This window comes from Geospiza fortis, unplaced genomic scaffold (assembly GCF_000277835.1).
Source record: "Geospiza fortis unplaced genomic scaffold, GeoFor_1.0 scaffold98, whole genome shotgun sequence".
NCBI lineage: Eukaryota > Metazoa > Chordata > Aves > Passeriformes > Thraupidae > Geospiza > Geospiza fortis.
Window position 1 is genome coordinate 10504212 of NW_005054306.1, and position 22070 is coordinate 10526281.

Below are 22070 nucleotides of genomic sequence, written 5' to 3' on the forward strand. Positions count from 1 at the left end.
CAGGTCTTGGCTCTTCAATCATCAGAGAAGATTAGAGACTTGCTAAATTAACAAAGACAGGTTATTAGGAAAGCAGCATCACTTATTTCTTAAAAATCACCAATCATAAATTCCAAACTATAAAAATGATTGAAAAAGCATTTATTTTATTTACAAAGATGGTATGGTTTAGCCAACTTACTCTTTCTTAGCTAGCTAGGGGTGGTGCTCAATGTTGGAGTGGTTGTGCTTGCAATTCTTGGAAGGAAAGCTTAAGAATCCCAAAATATATGCAGACAAACCAGCTCCTCAATTGCAAGATCAAGATGAACATGAAATTGTCTGCATCTCTGTCCCCAAATTTAGCATTGTTTACACATTTGGCCTTTAAAATATTTGAAATTGCTCTGTTGAAGACACCCACTCAGCCATCATATTTTTCTACTACAGATACAGTGCCTCAGTTTTCCCAGGTCTTCCCTCCTCCCTGCGGCAAGTGAAACTGAAATAAAACTTTCTCCATCCATTTTTGCTTCTTACCAAATGCAATTTTATTCACTGTGTTTTGTGGTAAAGGGCTTATTTTTTGCCTTGGTTGTCAGGAAACAAAAAAAGTTTTTTTTTTTTCAAACAAAATATAAATGTCTTCAAAACTTTTTAAAGAGTGTTTTAGATTCCATGTGTAGATAAAATGTTATGGCTCATGGGAGTTTAACAGGCAAGAAGTGAAAGTGTAAGAGTAACATGAGCATAAATTTCTCTTATGCAATAGGTCCTTATTTATCTACTACTCCTACTTAACTTAACAACACAGAATAGTCTTTTTCTTGCCTTTTTTTCCCAATCATGTTTTTAGGCATTTCTGTTGCCTTCTGTGTACTGGCTCCCAAATGGACCAGGATCTGTGCTGGTATTCAGCAAGTCCAAAAACAGATAGCACAGAGTAATGGGTGTACAGTGGCACATCTCTGTGTATTAACTCCACTGTGGCATTTGGTGCTTTTTATTGTGATGCTGTGCCCTGGAACACAGATAAAACCTCCTATTTCCCTCTGCCTGTGCACCTTCCCTCTCACAGAATGTAGAGCCTGTTTTCCCTTGGCCATGTAGGCTTGAGTTCAGGGGTACCTCACCTCATAAAATGAATAGCCATTAAATTTGTAACTTAATTTAGAAAGAAACTATCAGAATGAGTGTTGTGTATCACATGGAAAGAATTGCCTTGGATATAAATTGATAGTCTGGAAGGTTGAATGTACGGCTTGAAAGTGGAATTGTTTTGCATGTGCTGCTGTGTTCTGCTGGATATATTCTGCAGGTGCTATTATGTGATACTGCATATCTTTGGACAAGCAGTTAAAGGATATGAGAAATCATAAGGGAAGAGTTTGAGTAGTTTTTTGGAAGAATGAGAAAAGGAGCTCTTTCAGGTTCAGATTTTCTGGGTCTCAGCATTCATCACAGCAAATTGCTGAGCATTTTTCATGCTTTGTACAATCCTATGTTAAGTAGCTGTCTCCTACTGTCTTAGGGAAAAGAAATAAGTGTACTTTATATGAAAAAATGCTGCTTTTCAACAAGTTGACCAAAATACTTACATTAATTTTATTAATTGTTATGTCTTCAACTTGTGGTGACTTAATCTGAACAATCTGTGTGGAGATGAACTGCAAAAACCATACTTATGTTCAATGATTTCTTAATAGTTTCCAGGGGAATTATGAATTTTAGTTTTCAGTTTCTATTTGGTCACCACTGAGAGCTGTATGTCTGAAGCCAAAAATTAAGCACTTGTATTAGGGAAAATATTCTCACTGGGATTTGGGTGCCTTTGTGCTTATTGAGTTTACATTGGTCTTGCTACCATCATTCTGTTGAGAAAACCATATAAATGTCTAGGACATGCTCTAAAGGCCATCCCAGTAGGCAGAGACTCCCTTTAGCTCCAGGTTTTTAATACTTTTTTAGAACCTGAAGCCAGTTGTATAGCTTGATGCTCACCTCTTCTTTCCTTATGATGCCAATATCTAAGGGAAATAAAGGAATTCACAGCATGTTTTAAGTTGATTTAGGTTCTTGACTTAGATACCTAAATTTACATCCATACCAGATGAAGGTTTGTACATTAAACCCAAGATTTAAAAAAGATAAATGTGTTTACTGCAGTTGTTGTTTACTTGTTACCAGCTCAAAGTTACAGCTTTTTTCCCCCTACCAATTATTTTTAATCCTTAAAAATAGATAAAACCATACAACAAATGGTGTTCAGATTTTCTGTCCCATAGCTGGTTATGACGTAACCATAGCTTTCCTTTTAAGTATTCACAACAATTCCAACAGTAGGAATCATTGATACATAGCTACTGAGCTGTTAGCAGCTAGATTCTGGAAAGCTTAGCTGGGGAAGGCATTATATGTACTTGTTATGTTGTTGGTTTTCCCTGATCCTTGCTCTTGGCAACTGTTGGAGGCAGGATGTTGGCTTTCACAGACCCTTGGTCTGACAGGCTGTGGTCACTCCCTTGGTCAGTCTTTTGCATATTGCAAGCTGTCAGATTTGTAATCATCTCATTTGGACTTTTCCTGCCTTCTGTTTTATTCCCATATTCAGTAATTGTGCACTTCATATTTTGTATTCCTGTGGCTCTTAAGGCACAGTAGGATGATGAAATAAAAATGCACAGAGGGACTGTGTGGAAAAAGGGCATCAGTGGTGGCTGGGACCTAGAGGAAAACCTAGATAAGATATATATGCCCAAAGTTACTTCCTTGAGGGCATCTCATGTATGTGAGATCTTTTCATAAGTTTTTCTCTTAGGTGTGGTTCTTGTTAGCCAGACTCATAAATATCTATGTAATAGACTTCAAGTATTGGCTGCTTCTCAGCTCACTATTCCTCCAGCAGTTGCCTCCTTGCAATTGTTCTAATTCTCCTGAGCCAATGTTGTTGATGTTTATTCAGGTTTCCTGTAGCACCCATATTTTATTTTTTGCTTTTAGGAGGAAAAGTTTTCCACACATTGTTTTTAAACCGTCATGGAGGTTTATCTTGGGTGTGAAGAATAGTCAAGCCAAGATCCTGGAGATGCTTAAATATTTTTTAAATGGCTGTAGGAAATAATACATCATTTCAGTTCATCTGTACAATGAAGATATCTTGACTCTGCTTCCAGATATATAAACATTACCTCATAATTGAGTTACTGAAACTGAATAACAGTTTTGCATTTTATTCATATTGTTTCAGGCAATATCACGTATGCCTGAGACATTCTCTTTTGTAAAACAAGGCTGAATATATCACTACTTCAGATTTATGGGGTGCAATGGTTGTTATTTGCTCTGCTATTTAGGGGGTGTGTGTGGGTGTGGGTGTGTGCAGGATAGTTGATTTTTCATGGTGGATAGCTGAAAAAAAACCATAAAATATTTTCTGAAACATACAGTGCTATGATTTACCTGCCAGGTACTTATGCTTGAATGGTTTCAGTTTTTTTAGCAAACCTTCTGTCTTCTGTGCTGCCCTTTGCAATGTCATAGTGTAAGATGTTGAAAAATGTCTAGAATTTGACAGCATCCCTGGGACCTGTTGAATGGAGCTTTGGGAGGTTGGCCAGGTCCTTCAGATGCTTGAGAGATACTTGCTAGTCATTGATTAGAAACTTTTTAGTGTATATATATATATAAATAAAGTTTTCTTTTTCTCATAGGTATGAATCTGGAGAATGAGAGTTGGGAGGGAAATTGAACCTACTTTTTCTGAAGTGTTGTCTGGGAAAAGTTGAACAGCTGTTTATCTTGGGAACTGTTTCCTCATCTCACATTGGAGTTGCTTTCTGGATTCCGAGGTTTCTGTGTTAGCAGTCTTGTAATTCTGTGGTGCAGGACAGAATTCAGCAAAAGAGCATGAATCACCATTTTCTGTTTAGTCTTTAAATCACAGAATTATTCCCAATGTGAGTGCTTCCTCTGGAAAACAAACAAGATAGTGGTTTCTGTAGTCTTGGTTCTTCCCAGTGCTTTCATCCTCAAGAGTAGTGGAGTCATTTAGGATCGAAGAAGAATTTTGTTACTGGTAACAGAATTAGTGAAAGTATTTAATGGGGCCCTGAGGCTTTCCTCAGGCTTCTTTAAAACTTTCCAGTACCAGAAATGCTGTTTGTGGAGATACAAAGCTTGTGTAAGACAGGAAGCGTGGTTAACCTCCTCACCCATTCACTTCCCCCTGCATGTGAAGTGAGACTTGGGTAACAGTGTGGCCTCTGAAGGAAGAGGCTTTTTTTAGGACAGAGAAGAAAGGTGGAGTTTTGTATTTTTCTTGATTTCTTTGGGAGAAGACTAGGCAGAGAAGAGAGTTTAGTTAATCTCCAAATGTACTGTGTCACACCAGTAATATCACAATTTTTCACCTTTCAAGATTCTTTTAAGGTGGGATTGTTAGACAGAAGCGTGCAGTGACCTTAAATTTGCTTTTCACAAAGGGACCTTTGAGTGTCCCTTATCAGCCTTCAGAAAGAAACTTATTTAGCCTTCTTTATAGAACACAAATAGTTACACGATGGGCCTTTTGATGTAGACATCTGTGCAGTTTGGATAACAGTGGCTATTAACATAGTTGTAATGTAATTTGTCTTCCTCTACTTCCCTTCTCTGCAGCCTACAGCTGGGAATGCCAGGCACTGAGGGCTGTGCTGGACATTCCTGGTGGGCCATGCGATTTACATTTTGCTCTTGGAGAGATTTAAAGACGTTTCTTAAAAATGATGAAATTTGTAGGCTTCACAGGGTGGCTTTCTGGATAGGGGAGATGCAGACTTTTACTGTATGTGATATCATTACATTTTTTAATTGCACTGTTTCTGTAGTGTATGTAGATATGGTCTTGTCCTTTCAGCCTCCCAGGTGTTCTCTTCTGTTCTTAGGCACTTGATGTATCTACTGCATAAAATTCTGCTTAACCCCAGTGAACTGTTTTAAAATTAAGTCCAGCTTAAACACTGGTGGAAAGGTAGCATAATACTTGGCAGAAGTGTGGTTGCATGGTGGATTTTGAAGTGGTGCTGTATAAGATGCTACTGAAAGGAGGTGGTTGCACTCAGCCTTCTGGTTTTGCCATGTCTCTTATGGATGACAGAGCTGCCATCACTGAGCTGCCCCAGCATGAAGGCACCTTCCAGAAGCTGCCACCTAAGGAGATGCCTGATGGTACTGACTTTTTAGTGGTGCTGTTAATCACCTTCTGCTCATGCTCTGAGAAATAGCAACTGTCTTAGCTCCTTTTGGCAGCAGTCCTGGTCAGCTCTCCTGTGCTTTGTACCACAGGTAGTAGGGAGTGGGCTGTACAGTATTTTGAGAAGGAGAACAGTTGGCGTTGTGAGCTATGTTAGAGTTTGCTGGATTGAGGAAAACACGGGTTGATAAGAAGATAGACGTGCACCCTCAGGGAAGGTGTTTCTGGCTCACAAATACAATTGCCTGCCTTTGTATCTGCCATCATTTGAGGCTTTTGCCTGTATGGTTTTGCCATGTGCCATGCTACATTGTATAGTCTATTTCTGCTAAGGGTGCTGCATGTTTAAGGGGAAAGGTATGAATGATACCTGCAGGAACATGCTTTTGGAAAGGGGCAGTTTCCCCCCTCTGTCTGAGACTGGAAAGCACTATATAGCCAACTAAGGGAATTCTATTGGTAATAGAGGAAATTCTGTGGGTACACTGGATACCTGTCTGCTTGCACTATATCTGAACTACTAGATGCATGTTCTGTAGTTTTTGCTGCACGCCTTTAGGCATTGGGCTCCCCACTCTTGCTTCCCCAAGGAAATGAAACTTTTTGCCTCTGCTCTGGGGCTTTGAACAGGGTAAGAGGCTGTGTGCATATTCCTGATGGCCTTAGGCTCCCCATGGTAAACTCTCATGCCCTCAGTGTTAATCCAGCTTCCAGACTGTGTTTGGAAGGGATTTCATCCACCCCACCCTGCGCCTCCCAATCTGATTATCTGGAGGTGACTTGTAAGTGTAGGTTTTTGGTGGTTTTTTCTGTCCTACTCTGTAGTCTGAGCAAAGAGTGTTTCCTAGGATCATCTGAAATTTGAAGATGTATGTTACCTATGCTTTAAGTCTCTCATGTTGTTCCACTGAGATCTGTGGGATTCCTCCTTTTGATTTATGTGAGAGAAAATCCCAAGGAGAGCAGCAGGAGTGGTTAGGAATTTGGGGAGGAAGGAGATAATTGTCTTTATGCCGGAAAACCTTTGTAATGTAAATAAGCCATAAATCAGCTCTCTGGATGTCTTAATACACTGAGTATTTTCCTGTGAGGCAGCAGTTTCTGGCACAGAGAACTTGTCTTGTATAACACTTAATATACTGCTAATAACTTCAGGCTTTTGCTACTGTTTTTCTGGACAGGCTATTTTTATTTCAGTAGGTGTAAGCTTAACAGCTAGCCAATCACTGGTAAGCTTAGTTTAAATTACATTATGGTTTTGGCATAACAGTGCATTTCTGTAATGGATTTTTACTTTCAGTACTGCTTCTATAAATAAGTGGCTTGAAGGTGTCAGTCACATGTTTCAATCAGACAATCTTTAAAAGTCAAATCTCCTCAAGCAGAAGATTTATCTGTATGTTCACTATCTGTTAGTGAACTAAATGTTATAAAGATGATGCTGCTCTTTCCACCTGGACCGCAGCAGGCGCTGCATGTTGTAGTTCTGCTTGTGTGAGGCTAAGAAGGATTTTTTGTTGTTACAAATACTGCCAAAACTATTTTTTTCTTTTTCTTTTTTTTTTTTGGCAATCCAGAACTACAGCATATGACTCTGGTCCCATGGACAGATGCATCTGAGCAATTTTATGCATGTGAGGAACCATACTGTTAGGTGTTACAGAACAGTGAAAGCTGCTTGTAGGAGCTGAGCTGTGCAGGCACGAGTGGTGGGAGCAGGTCCAAAGCACTGTGGCTGCAGGGAGAAGTGCCAGAGCATGGGAGGGGAGGGGATGCCAGCAGCTCCCTGCCCACCTGCCGTAGCAGGGGTGGGACCCAGCATGCCGGGAAGCTTTCCTTCCCAGCCCAGAAGGGAAGAGACTAGTGGGCATAATGGCAGGCAGCAGGACACAATGTCACAGAGCACCTCCCTTATCTGGCGTGGGCTGGCTGGATTTGATAGGAGGTTGTTGTCCTTGAAAGTACCAGGAGGCTGAAGATAGCTCCTGGCCTGCTTGTCCCCACCACCCTCCTGCTCTGCATGTGCAGGGAGGAGGTGGCAGCACTCAGCCTCCTGGGAGTGCTGCTGCAAGGAGCAAAAGGGCTGCCTCACAGGATTCCATTCAGGAGCACTCTAAGTTCCTGCTTTCCTCAGCTTATTATTCAGCTACTGCCTCAAGTGCAGTGAGACCTCATGGACTTAACAGAGTCCAGAGAACATGGAGATAGAGCAGAGCCTCTTGTGTCTTCCCATCTTCCATCACGCTGACAGAGGGCAAGGTTTATTTCTTGCTTTTTCATTTTCCCTGAGGCAATTGCTTCTTTGTCTTCCAGCCATATATATTTTGAGTATAGGTTAAAAGTTTCAGTTGAAGTGAAAATGAAAAAATGCAAATATTATTGAGGCAAGAATAAATCCATAAGTAATATATAAAACTCACAGAGCAGTTTTAGGAAGTAGTAATTAATACACATTTTATCTCTGATTAGTGTAATTGAGGACTGACAACACTAATGTAATGGTATGGCTGCTAAAAAATACCAGACCATGTCAAATTCTCATTTTAAGGTATATGCTTGTTAGAAGTTGCATTTGTACATGCTTGCCATGTGACTGTCACACATAGACAAGCTCTCCCAGTCTTGTCATCTTTATACCTGTGGTTAATGGTCTTTTTACTACAATATTAAAAAGGTGGTGCCATATTATTTTGTACAGAAGATGATGTGTCTACCTGTTCTGGGTGTAGGTTGATCATGATTCTCACTTATGAAACATCCGTTGTATGAGATAATATCAGCCATCATTCTAAACACTGAAAGTACAGATTCCTTTTTATTCCTCCATGACAGCATGACTGTCTGTCTTTTCAGAACTTTAATCCATGTTACAATATCCTAAATGAACTTGGACATTTCTTCTGCATGCCAGTTCATGGGAAGTCTGTTCAGGAAAGCCATTAAACTGCTCAACGTGCAAAATAGGTTGCAAATTGAGGACAATGCATGCAGGTTGTTTGAGGATAATGTTGAGAAATGAGATATGCATTTGTTGGTTGAGATTTGTTTTTAGCAATTACTCTGAAATACTTTAAATAAAACCTTTTTCCACTCACATTGCTGTGCTTTTTGCTGAAATTTGTTCCTGAACAGATAAGATTTCAACCTGTTTGCAGGCCTGTGCACAGGATCTCTTATACTGTGATATCTGGCTGTTACTAACAGAATTCTTGAGAAATATGTGGTGACATTTGGATAATTTTGGTGTTACTATGAAAGTTAGCATTTAAAGCCATTGGTTTGGCTTCCATGTAGTGCCTTTTTTGAAAGAAAAAAACCTTGGCCTTGTCTATTAATAATATAAAGGAGAAAGCGTGGGTTTTTTTCTCCATGTTTTTCTTTTTTTAACTACTTTTGTTTACAGCTATATTAAATTGATAGTTTGATGCCATAGAGGTTGGTGCAGTGATGCAGAGTACCTTGACATGTAAATGGTAATTTGCAAAATAACTTTTAAGAAAAGCAAAGGCTAATGGAAAGACAGGTACTTTAAATCCAAGTCCCCTCCTTCTCTAAGATGTCTCTATTATTGCTCATTTAAATAAGAAAACTGTTGAATTTTTGACTTGATTTTGGTCACTGACTTCTCAACCGTAGCAACTTTTGGATCACCCCAACCCTTTTGGTCAACAAACACTGGCAGGTGACTTAACTTACTGAATTATGTCAACTTACTCAACATTAAGATGTTTTTTATGAAGAAAACAACACTTTCTGTGCTGCTGTTGGAGAAGCAGGAGCAAAGTCACTGTTTCCTTTTTGCACCAGTGGAAGCTGCTCATCTTCCAGCCCTCAGAGTGCCAATGTTTATGAAAATTTCCCATCATCAAAGCACCTTTTCTGGATAAGTGGGAAGAATCTGCCATGACCACTTCAGTGCTCCAGTCCAGAGGTCTGTTGGGCATGGTGTGCTGTATGCCTGGCTTGGCTTTCTGGCATCTTCTTTTTACTGATCTCAAGTAACATAGCAGAGGCTGTTGCTTGACAAGCCCTTCCATCTCAGCAAGGTGCCTGCTTGGAGGAGCAGTCTTGCCTCTGCTTACAAAAGGCTGCCTTCTTTTGTGTTGACAGCAATGCTAGCACAGCCAAGTGGGATCTAATGGGGGAGTGATCCAATTTTGAAAAATTTAATAATGTATTGGTATTTTTGCTGGGTTACCTTTAACCTACATAGTTTCCCAGATCTGGTCCCTGTGCAGCTGCAACAAATGGGTTTGTTCAAGAGTGGGCACAGCTCCTAGGGCCACAATCAATGGTGAGCAGAGAGAGGGGCACCTTCTGTTGCTAACAGAAGTGGCTTAAAGGTGTTTCTTTGAGCTACAGGCTTTGAAACAAGTCTCCTTTTCCTCAAACAGTGTTTAGCTCTGGAGGTTTGCTGTGCTTTTTGCCTCCTTACTGTTGCACTCACCATTCTCGATTTCTGCTGGGGGCCAGGCACGGATGCTCAAGAATGAAGGGAGGGGAAAAAAAAGGGAGTGCCTGCAAGTAACCTTCAAAGGTCTGCCCACATGTGTTCAGCCTTCTAACAGATTGCTGTGTACTTTCCTTCTGAGGAAAAAACAAACAAGCCCCCCTAAAACCAAAACAAACCAACCAAATCACCGAAATTGAAAGACTGTTATCTCTGTCACTGTGTTCTCCGTGGCCCTGCCATGATGAACTTTCATATTGGCTCTTTGTACCTTTTTACATCTTTGGCAAAAACGTGCCTAAGCTGTATATTTTTTGTCTGCATTTTGCTTTTATCTGAATTTAATTCTTGAAAGAATTTAATTTGGTATCTTTGGTACCTCTCATATAAGAGATACTAAGATAACACTCCTTGAGGGTTTTTTTTTTCTGGAGGTGGTTTCCAGCTACATTACTGCTGCATGATGTGTGGCACATTTCCTGTGGGTTTTGCTGTAAATGACCATTGATTTTCACCTACTGTTTTATTGCTTCCTTGCGGATGTTTATTGCCATTTGAGTCACTGAGCTCTAAATTTCTTTCTGTTTTCAGGCAGTTTAATCAATACTAAAACTGCTTTCTATTATCGGGAAATTTTGTTACATGGGTGATCTCAGAAAGTGGGTGTGGAGCAACCACTGTATGGAGCAGCACACATCCCCCGGAGCTTTCCATGTACTCTGTTGTTGCCTTTGGGATTGTTCTCAATTCTTGCATTTTGTTTCCCTGTGTTAATGAAATATTAGTTTTAAAGGGCCTTCCTCTTTTTTTCATGCAATTTGAGTTTTATGAAGAGTGTTCAGTTGAGGCAGGGAGTGAGGAGTTTACCAAAGCTTTGGAGGAACTTGAGATGCGTTGGCCAGCTTGATGAGCTTATTGTCCTCATCAGAATAAAAAAGTTTATATAGTTTACTATGGTGTGACTCCTTCTGTGCAGCTTCTCTGTAACTGCAGTTCCCTTTTCCTTGCAGTTTCACTCAGCTGGTGTGGAGGGCGAGTGGTGGCTCCAGGGGCTGGCATTAAGTGGGGGAGAGCAGCTGGGAACCAGCACTGTCTGGAGGTGACAGGGCAGGGCCATCCCTCCCTTGCCCGGGCTTCAGTGCAGACACAATGCCTAGTTGAGCTACTTTCAGAAGAATTCCTGGCATGTGTAGGAGCCCTTTGGGGTGATGAATGAGCACCACAGTAGGAGAGAGTATCTGGCACTGTCAGCAGACGAAAGCAGGGGGAGCACGATGGGAGTGTGTTAAAAATCAAGTCTGTATTTGTGACAAAATAGTTCTGTGGTGCTGCTCTGACTGAATAAGCCCATTAAGTGAACTTCTGGCAAAGTTAAAGGAGTCATCTGAAGGGAATGACTTCTTCATTTTGCCTTCTGCCTAAGGGTGTTCTTTCAGAACTTGCAGTAACTAAGGTTATAGGGGAGAGAATCAAATAGATGTCTAAAGGAAGCAAAATAGCTTTGCAGAATCCTTTTCCTACAGAAAAGATTTTATTAAATTGTTGTCATGGCAAGCGAGTGCTGAATACATCATAACCTCTTTTGCTAAGTAAACAGAAAAGATGGGAATACTTTTGCTTTTGAAACTGGAAAGTTTGTTAAAGTGTGTGGGAGCACGGTAGTCTTAAATTTAGGAAAACAAAAACTTTCAGACAGCTCAAAACCCTCTTTGAGTTTTACCCAGGGAAACAGGGATTATTTCCACCCCTTAAATAAACATAAAATATGTTAGATGAGATATTTAAAATTCCCTGATCTAAGTCAGAAAACTGGGGAGGGGAGATTAACATATTTTACTTAATCTAAGACCTCATCAGAAAGTGTAGTGTCTTTAAAATTCCAGAACAACTTTACTACAAATCGTCCCCTCCACATTACAGATGATGAAACAGATGTAGTGACTTGGTTTTTAAGCTAATGGCAGTATTGGGAAGAAAATAGACATACCCTGGATTGTCAGTGCAGCGCTTCACTCTCTGGAGCGTGCCAGCTTTCTAGAGCATTGCTGCTGGCTGACCATCTGTGAAGCCTGGTGCTGGTACTTGCTGTCAATCAGTAACAGGAGCTCCAATAGAAGTGGAAATTTCCAGCTTTGACCTGTGCTACTAACATCAGAGCTTTCAGGAGTTGTTTTTTGTCCTTTGGAATGACCAGGTTATGGACACTTTTGAGTGTCTGCAACCATCATACTGGAACCACATGGTTGTCCTTGATAACTTTTTCAGATTTTTTTTTTGTAGCTTTTTTTTCCTCTCTGTGGAACATATATTCTTTAAATATCTGGCAAAAGATGTTCTCTTCCTTACATTTGCCTTAATAATCTGTCTTGATAGTAAACACACAGCCTTGTGGCTTGCTTGTTTCCAAAACAGGACGTGTGCCAACCTGAAATGGCTGGTGTTCCATGGAGTGAGTGTGCTTCCTTGTGGGGTGAATGCTGTTTAGTTTTAGGAAGATTTCTGGGGGTGAGTGGCTTTTTTTGTTTCTGTGCTGAAGTGAAAGTAGCTGCACTGGGAAGGTCTGGGTTGTGTTATGGTCTGCCAAGCAGTCTGACTTCCTTTGGCTTTGCAAGCAGCAATGATTTATTTTGTCTGAGATTTGCTTATTCTTCAGGTTCATGGGATGGGATGAGAGCAGGGCCATGCCTGGAGCTGGCTGAGTCATGCTGGCACTGAGCTGGGTGAAGGGGAGAGGGGTGATCTGTGCAGGCTGGGAGAGAAGGACTGATTAAGATCAGACCAGTGGGTGACTAACGGAGATTTGTACTGTCAGATTGCTGTAGGTAGGTAGGGGTTTTTTTTTGACATGACATTTGATTTATTTAGCTCTTCCGGATGGGTGGAGAAAGGCATGAAGGGTAGAAAGAAACTAGTATCTGTTATAATCAGCGCAGAGATTTAAATGAAGATTAAAATTATTAATTCTGAAGTAAATAATTGGGGTGCATATCATTTTTATATAAAAGAAATCTTAATGGGAACAAAACAAATTAAGGTGTTTGAAGTGTTTTAAAGGGTTTTTTTTGTAATCTTATTGTATGTATGCAGAAATAGATTTTTAAAAATGGCATTTGAGGAACATGATCTCTTTGTGCTCTGCAGGATGTTAAGATGATTGTGTGCCAGATATCAAGGTACATTTTAGAGGATGCACATTGTAGAAAATATCCAAAAAGGAAAACTTCAGCTTGGCAGCTGAAAGATAAAAAGATTTCTTTTCCCTTCCCCCTTCTTTTGTTAATATTTTTGGAGGGCCACTTTATTAGATGCTTTTGTTTCTAAAGCAAGAGTTGTTCATGGTCTATGATTTTTATTAATCTAATACATCATAAAAAACATGCCTTACTATCACAGGAGTTTTTTAGATCATCCTATGGTAAGGACCTAGTGCTCTTTGACTGTGCTATTATGTGTTGAATGAGGTCCTATTGTATTGTCTGTTAGACACCTCTACTGAATAAATGTTAAGCAAAACAAAATGAAATTTCTGGGAAAGAAGTTACTGTCGGATTTCCATGTCTTTATTGTCTCAGTGTCAGAGTTGCTTTACTGGTTGCTTGTAGTTTCTAGTGGAAGTTGGCAGATAAAACCAACCCTCTCTTCTCTGGGCAGTTTTCTTTTTACCCTAACCACCTGCCCTGTAAGTGTAATGGGAAATTCAGGCTGTTTTATTCTAAAACTTAGTTATTTGCCTTTCATAGGCAGTGAAATAGAGTTGGGTCTGGAAGATGAAGTAGGCTATTTCTTGGAATGCTTCCTAGCTGTTTTCCTGTAAGTCAGTATTAAACAGTCAGTTGCAAATTAATTTAAGTAAGCGCTGCTAACCTTGCATTTTTACCTGCCTACTCTGAGATTGTGCCCATTTCAGATCATTAGTCTTTATTAAATTAAATGATCTTTTTATTGCAGTAAGTTTTGCTTTTGCTGGCAAACTTTGTATTTGGACAAACTTAGAAAATGCCGTCCTGGTTGTTGTTCAGAAAGCACTTGAGAGGCTGGAAACTGATCCCCCTCTGTATAAACTCAGAAGAAATGTTTTGCCTGTCAGAATCAACTAGCTTGAAAAATGTTATCTGGTGTCTAAATGAAATTACAGATGTGTAAGACTTTCTTCATAAACAGGAGTGTTTTTGCAGATAAGATGTTTGTTTATCCTGCCCTCCCTGTTTCTTTCTTTTTCTTTTTCCCCCAGCAGCTTTTTTTGTGGAACACAACATACCCATCAACTGATACTGAAAACCAAGTATTTTCTGCAGCAACACTTTCTGAATTCACTGTATGCATCTTGTTTTGCTTGAAAGGCTGATTTAATTGCAGAACAAGATCAAACTGAGGGGTTTCATTTTTTTGTTGTTGTTCAGCTCCCTTTTACTTTCATAACTATTGGGACAAAACTGAACATTAGGTTCGTTCACAGACATCCCCTCAGAAACTGAACAAACCCACTCAAAATCTTCCAAAGTAGTTGAAAAAAGAAATAATTCAACAAATTAGGTTCTTAAAACCATCGTTCATAGCAGCTCTTGTCATGAAGGTTGGGAAATACCTGAGAGAAGAGTAGGTTAGACTTCCAGCCCCTACCTTCTTTAGGAGATGATGGGTTTGAAATCTGAGTGAGAAAAGGACTCCCTTCTCAGGGAGTGTGTATACAGGTCAGTGTGAGAGGTGAGTGGAGGCTGAAGGAGGTACCTCAAGAGAATGGAGTTTAAGATGCAGTAAACCCTTCATCCTCTTCACAGCCCAGTCTCTGCTGCACTGTACCAGTGTGCATTAATAATGAATGTGTGTATACAGGGCTTTGCTTTACTAAGAGGGTGCATAATGTCAAAAAGCATAGTAGGTTTGAGGCTGCCATTATGGCTTTAAATGCTGTTGAAGGCTTGTTTTGGTTCCTTGATATATTACAGGCAAGGCTTTTCAGGAGTGGTGAATTGGAGGGGTTTTGGTAATTTTTACCAGGCTTTAGAAACCTCAGGAAGAAGCATCTTACAAGCAGAGATCACAACCCTAGACAGAGTTGCAGTTACTCTGAGTCCTGTCTGGAATGTCATGGATAATTTGTTTTAATTCAGTCTTTTTTCCTAGTGCCAAGATTAGCACTTTTGGAGTTGGATGGTCATGGCCTTGAAACAGAGCAGTGGGCAGGAGGAGTAAGCTTGGCACCATCAGAAAATCGGATAGCTGCCATGGTGATGGAATAGAAATTATGAAGTCCCCAGATGCTTGATCACTTGTACCTGAAGTACCAGTGACACTGCCCATTCACAGCAGCAGCAGGAGCTGTGTGCTGGGGATGCTGTACATTGTGTAATGAGCCCCCAGTGTGCTGTAGGAGTGGGAATGCAGCAGGGATTAAACAGTGAGGACAAGAACCAGTCAGTTGCATTGCAGTGAGTCAGTTCAGACTCTCCTTTCTGCTTTCCTTTGTTCTATCACTAGTGGACCAGTTCTGTTTTAGCTCTTCATTCTAAAAGTTGCCAGGCGCATCTTTGAAAACTCCAGTTCAAATGAGAATGTTTTAAGGAAAGTACTGACAGAAGCTGTTAGTATTGTCACAAGGACTGTTGACCTCTAGAGAGGTGTTACTCTCTATTTTTCCTCCCCCCTGCCAGAAAGGGTTCTGTTGCCACTAGTGGCTCTCCTGTTGTTTTGAGATACTACATTCTTACTACAGAAAGCTTACTAAACAGTTTGTGATCAAAACAAATAGACTGTGAATCTGAAGACAGAAGTCTGCTGCAGTGTGAGTAGAAGTGGGGTGCTAATGGATGCTTGCTAGTTCTCATCTACTGAAGCAGGTGATTTGGGTGTCCTGTGATATGCACGCACACAGGAAGGTCATTGAGTCACTGGAGTCAAAAGTCAGGAATGTGGCTCATTTAGAAGTCTGTAATTGGTTATAACCATGGTAGGAATATGCCATTTTAGCATAGAAGGCTGCGTTGCCAAGATTTACACCAGAGCTAAATATACACATTGTGCATGCAAAGTCTTTGTAATGTTTTGTGATTGCTACAGCAGCCTTTTGGAAGGGCTGTGGCTTACTAGTTAAAAATAAGCCTTATTTGCGTATGCAAATTTTAATTAGTCTAGTTTAACACTTAGTCAGTTTAAACACTTCATTTGTTACATAGATGTAGTCACTTTTATCTTTTCTAAAACACCCTGTACGGTGTTTTCATATGTAGTCAGGACTGAATCCATAAATTTCATATACAGTAACTGTCTCTTGCTGGGCAGAGCATGAGCTACTACTGCTATTTATCTTACAGATCTGTGAGTTTGAGTGAGTGGGGAACACAGCATCCTCACTGGACTGGCTGCAGGATGTGAATCTTTCTATTTTGGGAAGCATGAAAGAAATATGTATACATACATATGTGATAGACACCGTTTGTAACACAGACAATGCAACAAAACTGTTGTGTTTTGAAGTGTTTCACTGGAAAGTGTTGGTCACATGTACTCTGAGAAACTGACCCTTCTCAGTCTAAACATTCTGAACTTGGAACTGGTTTTAGTATTTTATTTTTAAAAAAAGCTATGTAGCCTGAAATGTCTTTCTAAAATTTGCAATTGCTCTGTGTATTTCTTTTATGTTGCAGTCTAAAAGAAAACATGAAAAGCATATAAACGTAAAGGTGGAAGAAAGAGTCTCTGAAATTCCTGCATTATATTAATAACTTATTGTATTAAGTTTTCACTTACGTAAGCTACTGCTGTGAGCTCATGAGACCTTTTCCCATTTGTGGTGACTCACTGGTTGTCTGTATTTTCTATGCATAATTCTTCCTGTGCACAAAGCAAAGTTTTTGGCATCAACAAGATAAATATACTACTCACTCCCTTAGATACCTTATAACCAATAAGTTAATGTACTGAAGAGAAGGAGCATTAGATAGATTAGTTTTTCATTTTGGACGGTATGAGTCAGTGATTAACTGGGAGCTATTTTAGTGACAGTGACCCTCAACCCATAAAGTCAGTCTTCACTCTCACTAAGCAAATTCCATGCTATAGATGGTGATTTAGCAGAAAATTCTGTCTTAGGATTCCTGAAGCATCTTTGTCACTTGATCTGTGCTTTAAGGAGTCTTCTAAAAAGAAAATACTCGTGTTGCTATAGTGATAAGTTGGAAGATCTATAGGCAGCTTAAAATTTCTCTCAGAAGAAATCTAGGGAGCTGGAAAATGTTCTGGCACAAGCAGTTTGTGGCCACGTTGATAATGTTGCAGAAGGAGCTCCTGGGTGACACTTGGAATACCAGCTAGTGTGGGTTGTGCCAGAACAGCTGTGGAGTAGCATGAGTGGCCTCTAGGAGATAACGTCGGAGAAAATGGAAAAAAATAACAAGTTTATATGAGAACAGATGGTTTTGTAAAGCAGGAGCAGTGGACTGTGGAATTGTTGTTAGCTGTTGCGTTATAGTACATTTGGATCTGAGGTTTTATTTTATACCAAGCTTCATCCTGAAAACATGAATTCAGTACCTTGTTTTTACATTTAGATGTATGGTCCTTTTAAAAACCCCCAGGTTTTTCAATGGTTTGTTTGTTTGTTTTTCTTTGTTCCTTCTCCTCAGTAAACAACAGTAAAAACTTTTTTGTTATTCTTGAGAAAGTATCCTTGAGATTATGATATAATGGAAGAAAGAGTATAAGGTAGGATCATCTAAGTTACCAAGTTACTGATGCCAAGTGTGTGATTTTTAAAGGGTTGTAAGATATTCTGATATTAAATTATTTTTAAAAGATCAATTTAGAAAGTGAGTTTTCTTGTCTCTAGAGGTTGGCTAAATCTTAATATGGGTTTCTTTTCTTTATGCGCAGTTTGAAAAAGAAAAGGCAAGTCAAACAAACCACTGAGACTGTCTCTGCCAGCTCCCCTGGATCTCCTGTTTCCAAAACACCTTCTGAGAAAGATGATGAAAGTAAAGTTATTTTGGAGCAAATCAGTTCCTCTGAAGACAACTGTAAATTTCCTGGGGAAAAGGAAACTGCTCCAGACAAGGAAAAGAAAAAGAAAAAGTACAATCAACTGAAAGACATCAGACGCACAGAACTTAAACGATACTATAGTACTGGTGAGTTATATTAATGCTGTAGGATTTTAAAATATGTTTGTTTTGATAGCTTGCTAATGTATTTTTCCCATATTCTGTAGGCCTTTCTTATATGGATAATTAACTTTGGATATCCTTCCTATAAAAGCAAATAGAATTATATAGTTCAAAATATCTGGTACTAACTTAAACATTGCATTCTCACAAAAATGCCTATATCTTGTTTCTCAGTTCTAAAACTCAGTGTTGTTATAGTCAGCAGTTAGTTTATTATTGCATTTTATTTTAGTTATTTTTAAGATTAGTCTTCAATGTTTTATGGGGTTCAGTTTTTTGGCAGGGCTATTTCTTTCATAAATTGATGTATACTGTTCAAGGCTTCAGTCTTAATTCACATTCATGTTTGTCTGTTGAAGTGCGAGGAAGTAAGTAAATTAACTACATATTTTTAAACAAGATGTCAAAGGGCTTGTGTGATGGCTTGTTTCCCCCCACCCCGCCCCCAGCTAAGTAAATTAATTATAAATTCCTTTTTAGATTTTTTTTTGCAAGTACTAAAAAAAAATTGTTTGTACATTAATATATGAGATGAGTCATATACACATCTGCATTTCTGGAGTGTAATTTGTTAGATACTCTTAAATGATTTAGATATGATTTTATATGACATGATTTAGATATAGATATATGATTTAGATATGATTTACTTCTCATTCCAGATTTTGTCTTGATATTTTGTTGGAATGAATTCTTAGATTTGGAGAACTCTGGTTCCATCTTGCAAGGAATCCTTTCTCAAAGAGAAGGAATGGAGCAGAAAACTCCAGCTATTCTCAAAGCAGACTTCTTTGCTGCTCACACAGTGTGTGCATGGATGGCTGACTCCTAAGGAGGAGTCTTATTTTAGGATAAAAAAAGGACATCTGCAGTGAAAATGTTATGTGTTGAGTGGTCGTGCAGACAATCCCACAGGCAAAGAGCACCTTTAATGAGGCAGTATGGGCCTGGCCATAGGGGAGATAAGCCCTGGAGTAATGCTTCCTGGGGTTTACAGTGATTTATTGATCAGGCTGTAACCTTTGGCAGATTTGAATGTCATGAGATAATTATTTGAGAACTAAAAGAACTTCTCTCTGTCTGATGTTCTGACCACGCTGTTCTGGAAATAAGATCTGTAAAAGGAAGACTGTTGAGTTGTTAATGAACAAACCCGTAAATTCTTTCTGCTTTGGTAGTATGCTGATATAAAAAACCCCAAACACACCAAAATGAAAGCTTCTGCTGCATTCCTAGTAAAGTGCTTCTTCTAGAAGCACTTGTTTCTTTGTATCTAGAGTAATTTAGGTGTTTGTGAGGTAGCTGAATTTTTTTTCTCAAGTTTTTCAGGTGGTAAATTAAAAAATTCTGCAACAGTTGGCACTTGGGTGGCGAGATGGGGGGCAATGGGATCACCCTCTGTCACTGAAGAATGTGGCAGTGCTAGCTAAGGAAAATGTAAAGGTGTCTTTGATGTCTTTGAGTTGTCTTTGACTTGTGATCCAACAGTCAGTACAAACTCAGGTTTTACTTACGTCTGTTTCGTAAGTGTTCCCTGGTTTCACGTGGATTGGCATCATTACAGGGTGACTTGAAATGCTACTTATCATCATGTAGGTGTGCAAAATTTCTGAGTTCTGCAGAAATACAGAATTTCTGTTGAGAAATAATTTAATGCTGCTGTTGAGCTGAGCACAGATTCAACTGGCAAAATCCAGAGAGATAAAAACTTCCTCCTTGTTTAAATGCCTTCTTTTTGGTTGCTCCTGAAGGCTTTTACCCAACTGGAGCCCCAAATTGAAGAAGTGAAAGTTTAAATAGAGGCAGAAAAGAGTTGATTGTGAAACAAGTGCAGTGGCTCCATGTGCAGCTTTCAAAATGAAGTCTTTTCAGTAGAATTGTTAGTTGCCATGGCACTGCACTACATGGCTTATACTGCCTTCACCCACTGCAGCTGTAGCTCACTGGGTTACCTGCTCAGCTGTTTGTCACTGCTGCTCTCCAGAAAGCTGCCACCTTTGCCAATATCCTGAGTAGTTTCTGAGAGCTGTCTGTACAGCCACAGCAGTCTGAAAGAACTGGATTTGTTTAACTAGTTTGCCTTTTACCTGCACATGGTGTGGCAGAGGACAAACCCATCTGTCTTGCTGAGCTGAGTTCTGCCAGGTGTACATTCAGCAATTCTCTGCTGGAAGATGTGTTAGCTGCAGTGGTGGGAAGGTACTGCCTAATCTGTAAAGACTTTATATTTTCATTGTTGATATGCTTTCATATGAAAGTGTCTGAGAGGGATTATCCATGCATACATGTGTGTCTTAATTATTTAATATCAGGGATACATATACCTCATTTCCCTCTCCCCCCCTTCCCCATCTTTTTTTCCCCTCTGACTTGTCCCATTATTGATGTTTTCGAAGTGCTCTGACTAAAAAGCATACACACTATCTCTGTTAACCATTTTTCTGTTTATGTTTTCTGAAGGGTTTGGGAGTTCTGGTGTCTGTTTCTGCCCAACTAGCCAGCTTTGACTAATGTCTGGTACATGGTAGCGGGGTTGGAGCTAGATGATCTTTAAGGTCCCTTTCAACTTAAACAGCTCTATAATTATAACTTTATGAAAATCTGACACAGTAATTACTTCTTTTTCTCTGAAATGCTTCCTGCACTTTATCAAAATGTTTAAGTTTCCTCAGAAGGAAAATTCATTAAATGTAGCAACAGCCTTGCATATTCCCATGATACAACCAAGCTTTGTGGATTAATGGAAGTTCTGTCATTAGATGATTTGAGTCCAGAGGAGTTGTGTCTGTCAGTCTAACAGAATGAAGACCACTGTCCTCTGAATAATCTCCCTTTCATATTTTACAGGACAATAAATCCTTCTTTATTTATTGTTCTAAAAGATGGGGGAAGGAACATAACATCTCATTATAACTTGTTCCTTGCACACCACGTCCCTTCATTAGATGCTTGTGAATGTGTTTGCCTTTTTGAATTTGCAAATGCTGTGACATCCTGACTCCTACTTTGAATGCTGAACTTTTTATAGATTTTAATAGCTTTTTAATAGATTCCTGCAGGCACCAATGCTGTCAGGGGGATTTTGTTGACTCAGTAAATTTCTCTTCTCTAGTAGAAGAACTAACACAGCTTCTGAAGGCTGTGCAGAACTGGAGGTGGTTATCCCTGCCAAGCTTTGTACAAAAGATAGTGGTTAAAAGGCTTTGATAATTTGGGGAGCGTGGAAGCACAGCAGTGCAGCGAGGAGCTCCTGTCCTGCATCCAGGTGTGGCGTTGTGTTAATGCCGGCAGCCGGCGGGCGGCACCGCCGAGCCGAGGAGGAGGAGGAGGAGGAAGGAGGCGGTGCGACTGGGGCATCCTCTAGGAAGGGATCCTCCAGCGTCCCTCTCCCAGCCAAGACTGTTCAGTGCAGCATATCGGCTCACACTGTGGTGGCACCCTTACAAATAACCTGATGGTATAAACAGGAATGATCATTTTCCTTGAGGCACTGCTAAGTGGCTGAACAGGTCCTACTGCCAGAAGGTTTCTCCAGTGTAGCCTCATCGCTTCCTTTCCTCTTAGCACTTGCACTGTTCTTCAGTGGGTCTGTCGTTCTGTAACAATTTGCAACCGTCGCCAAATCTCATCCTGTAAGACGTTGCCTTGCTGTATCTTTTGGCTTATGTGGCAATATATTTTTTAATTTTGTCTCATTCTGCTGTTGTTGCTGCAGTAAACAGCTTTCAGACCTCTGGGGATATGTCTGTCTGGCACAGTACAGTGGTTGCATAGGTGCTCTGGCTGCTGTACTTGGTGCCCAGGATGCTCTCCCCTTCTTCTTGGGATAACCCAGCTGACCTACTTTTGCAGCTTGGCTTCTTGCTTTTGACGTGCTGTCTCTGCAAAGCCTGTTTTTATTGAAAGATTAGGAAACCACAACTTCCTGTCAGGAGTTGCTGAACTGGATGAAAACATCTGTATTGTGCCACTGAAGACACTGAGGCAGGTAAAAAAGTGTGAGCTGAAAGCAAGCAGTGCAACAGTGGTCAAAAATGACACTGAATCTCATCCATGTATTTATTCCAGCATGATATCATGTGTCTTTCTATCAGATGTGCATAATATTCCTAGATTCCACTGATTTTGCTTGAAAACCTAAGCACGCAGCATATGTGAGGAATTGGTTTCCATTAAAGAATATGTCATAAAGAAGAGTTTGGTTTAGGTGGTTTGTCCCATATCACAGAATTACTTTTGTCAACAACATAAA

The 22070-nt window shown here is 39.9% G+C and overlaps 1 protein-coding gene across 2 annotated transcripts in view; it reads left to right on the forward strand.

Moving 5' to 3' along the window:
* Positions 1 to 22070, forward strand: part of NCOA7 (nuclear receptor coactivator 7) — a 68127-nt gene that overhangs the window by 9910 nt on the left and 36147 nt on the right. For both annotated transcript variants that reach the window (XM_005418464.2, XM_031066662.1), the window contains one exon: positions 17529 to 17782. In XM_005418464.2, coding sequence (XP_005418521.1) covers positions 17529 to 17782 — 254 coding nt within the window. The remainder of the gene's footprint in view (positions 1 to 17528; positions 17783 to 22070) is intronic.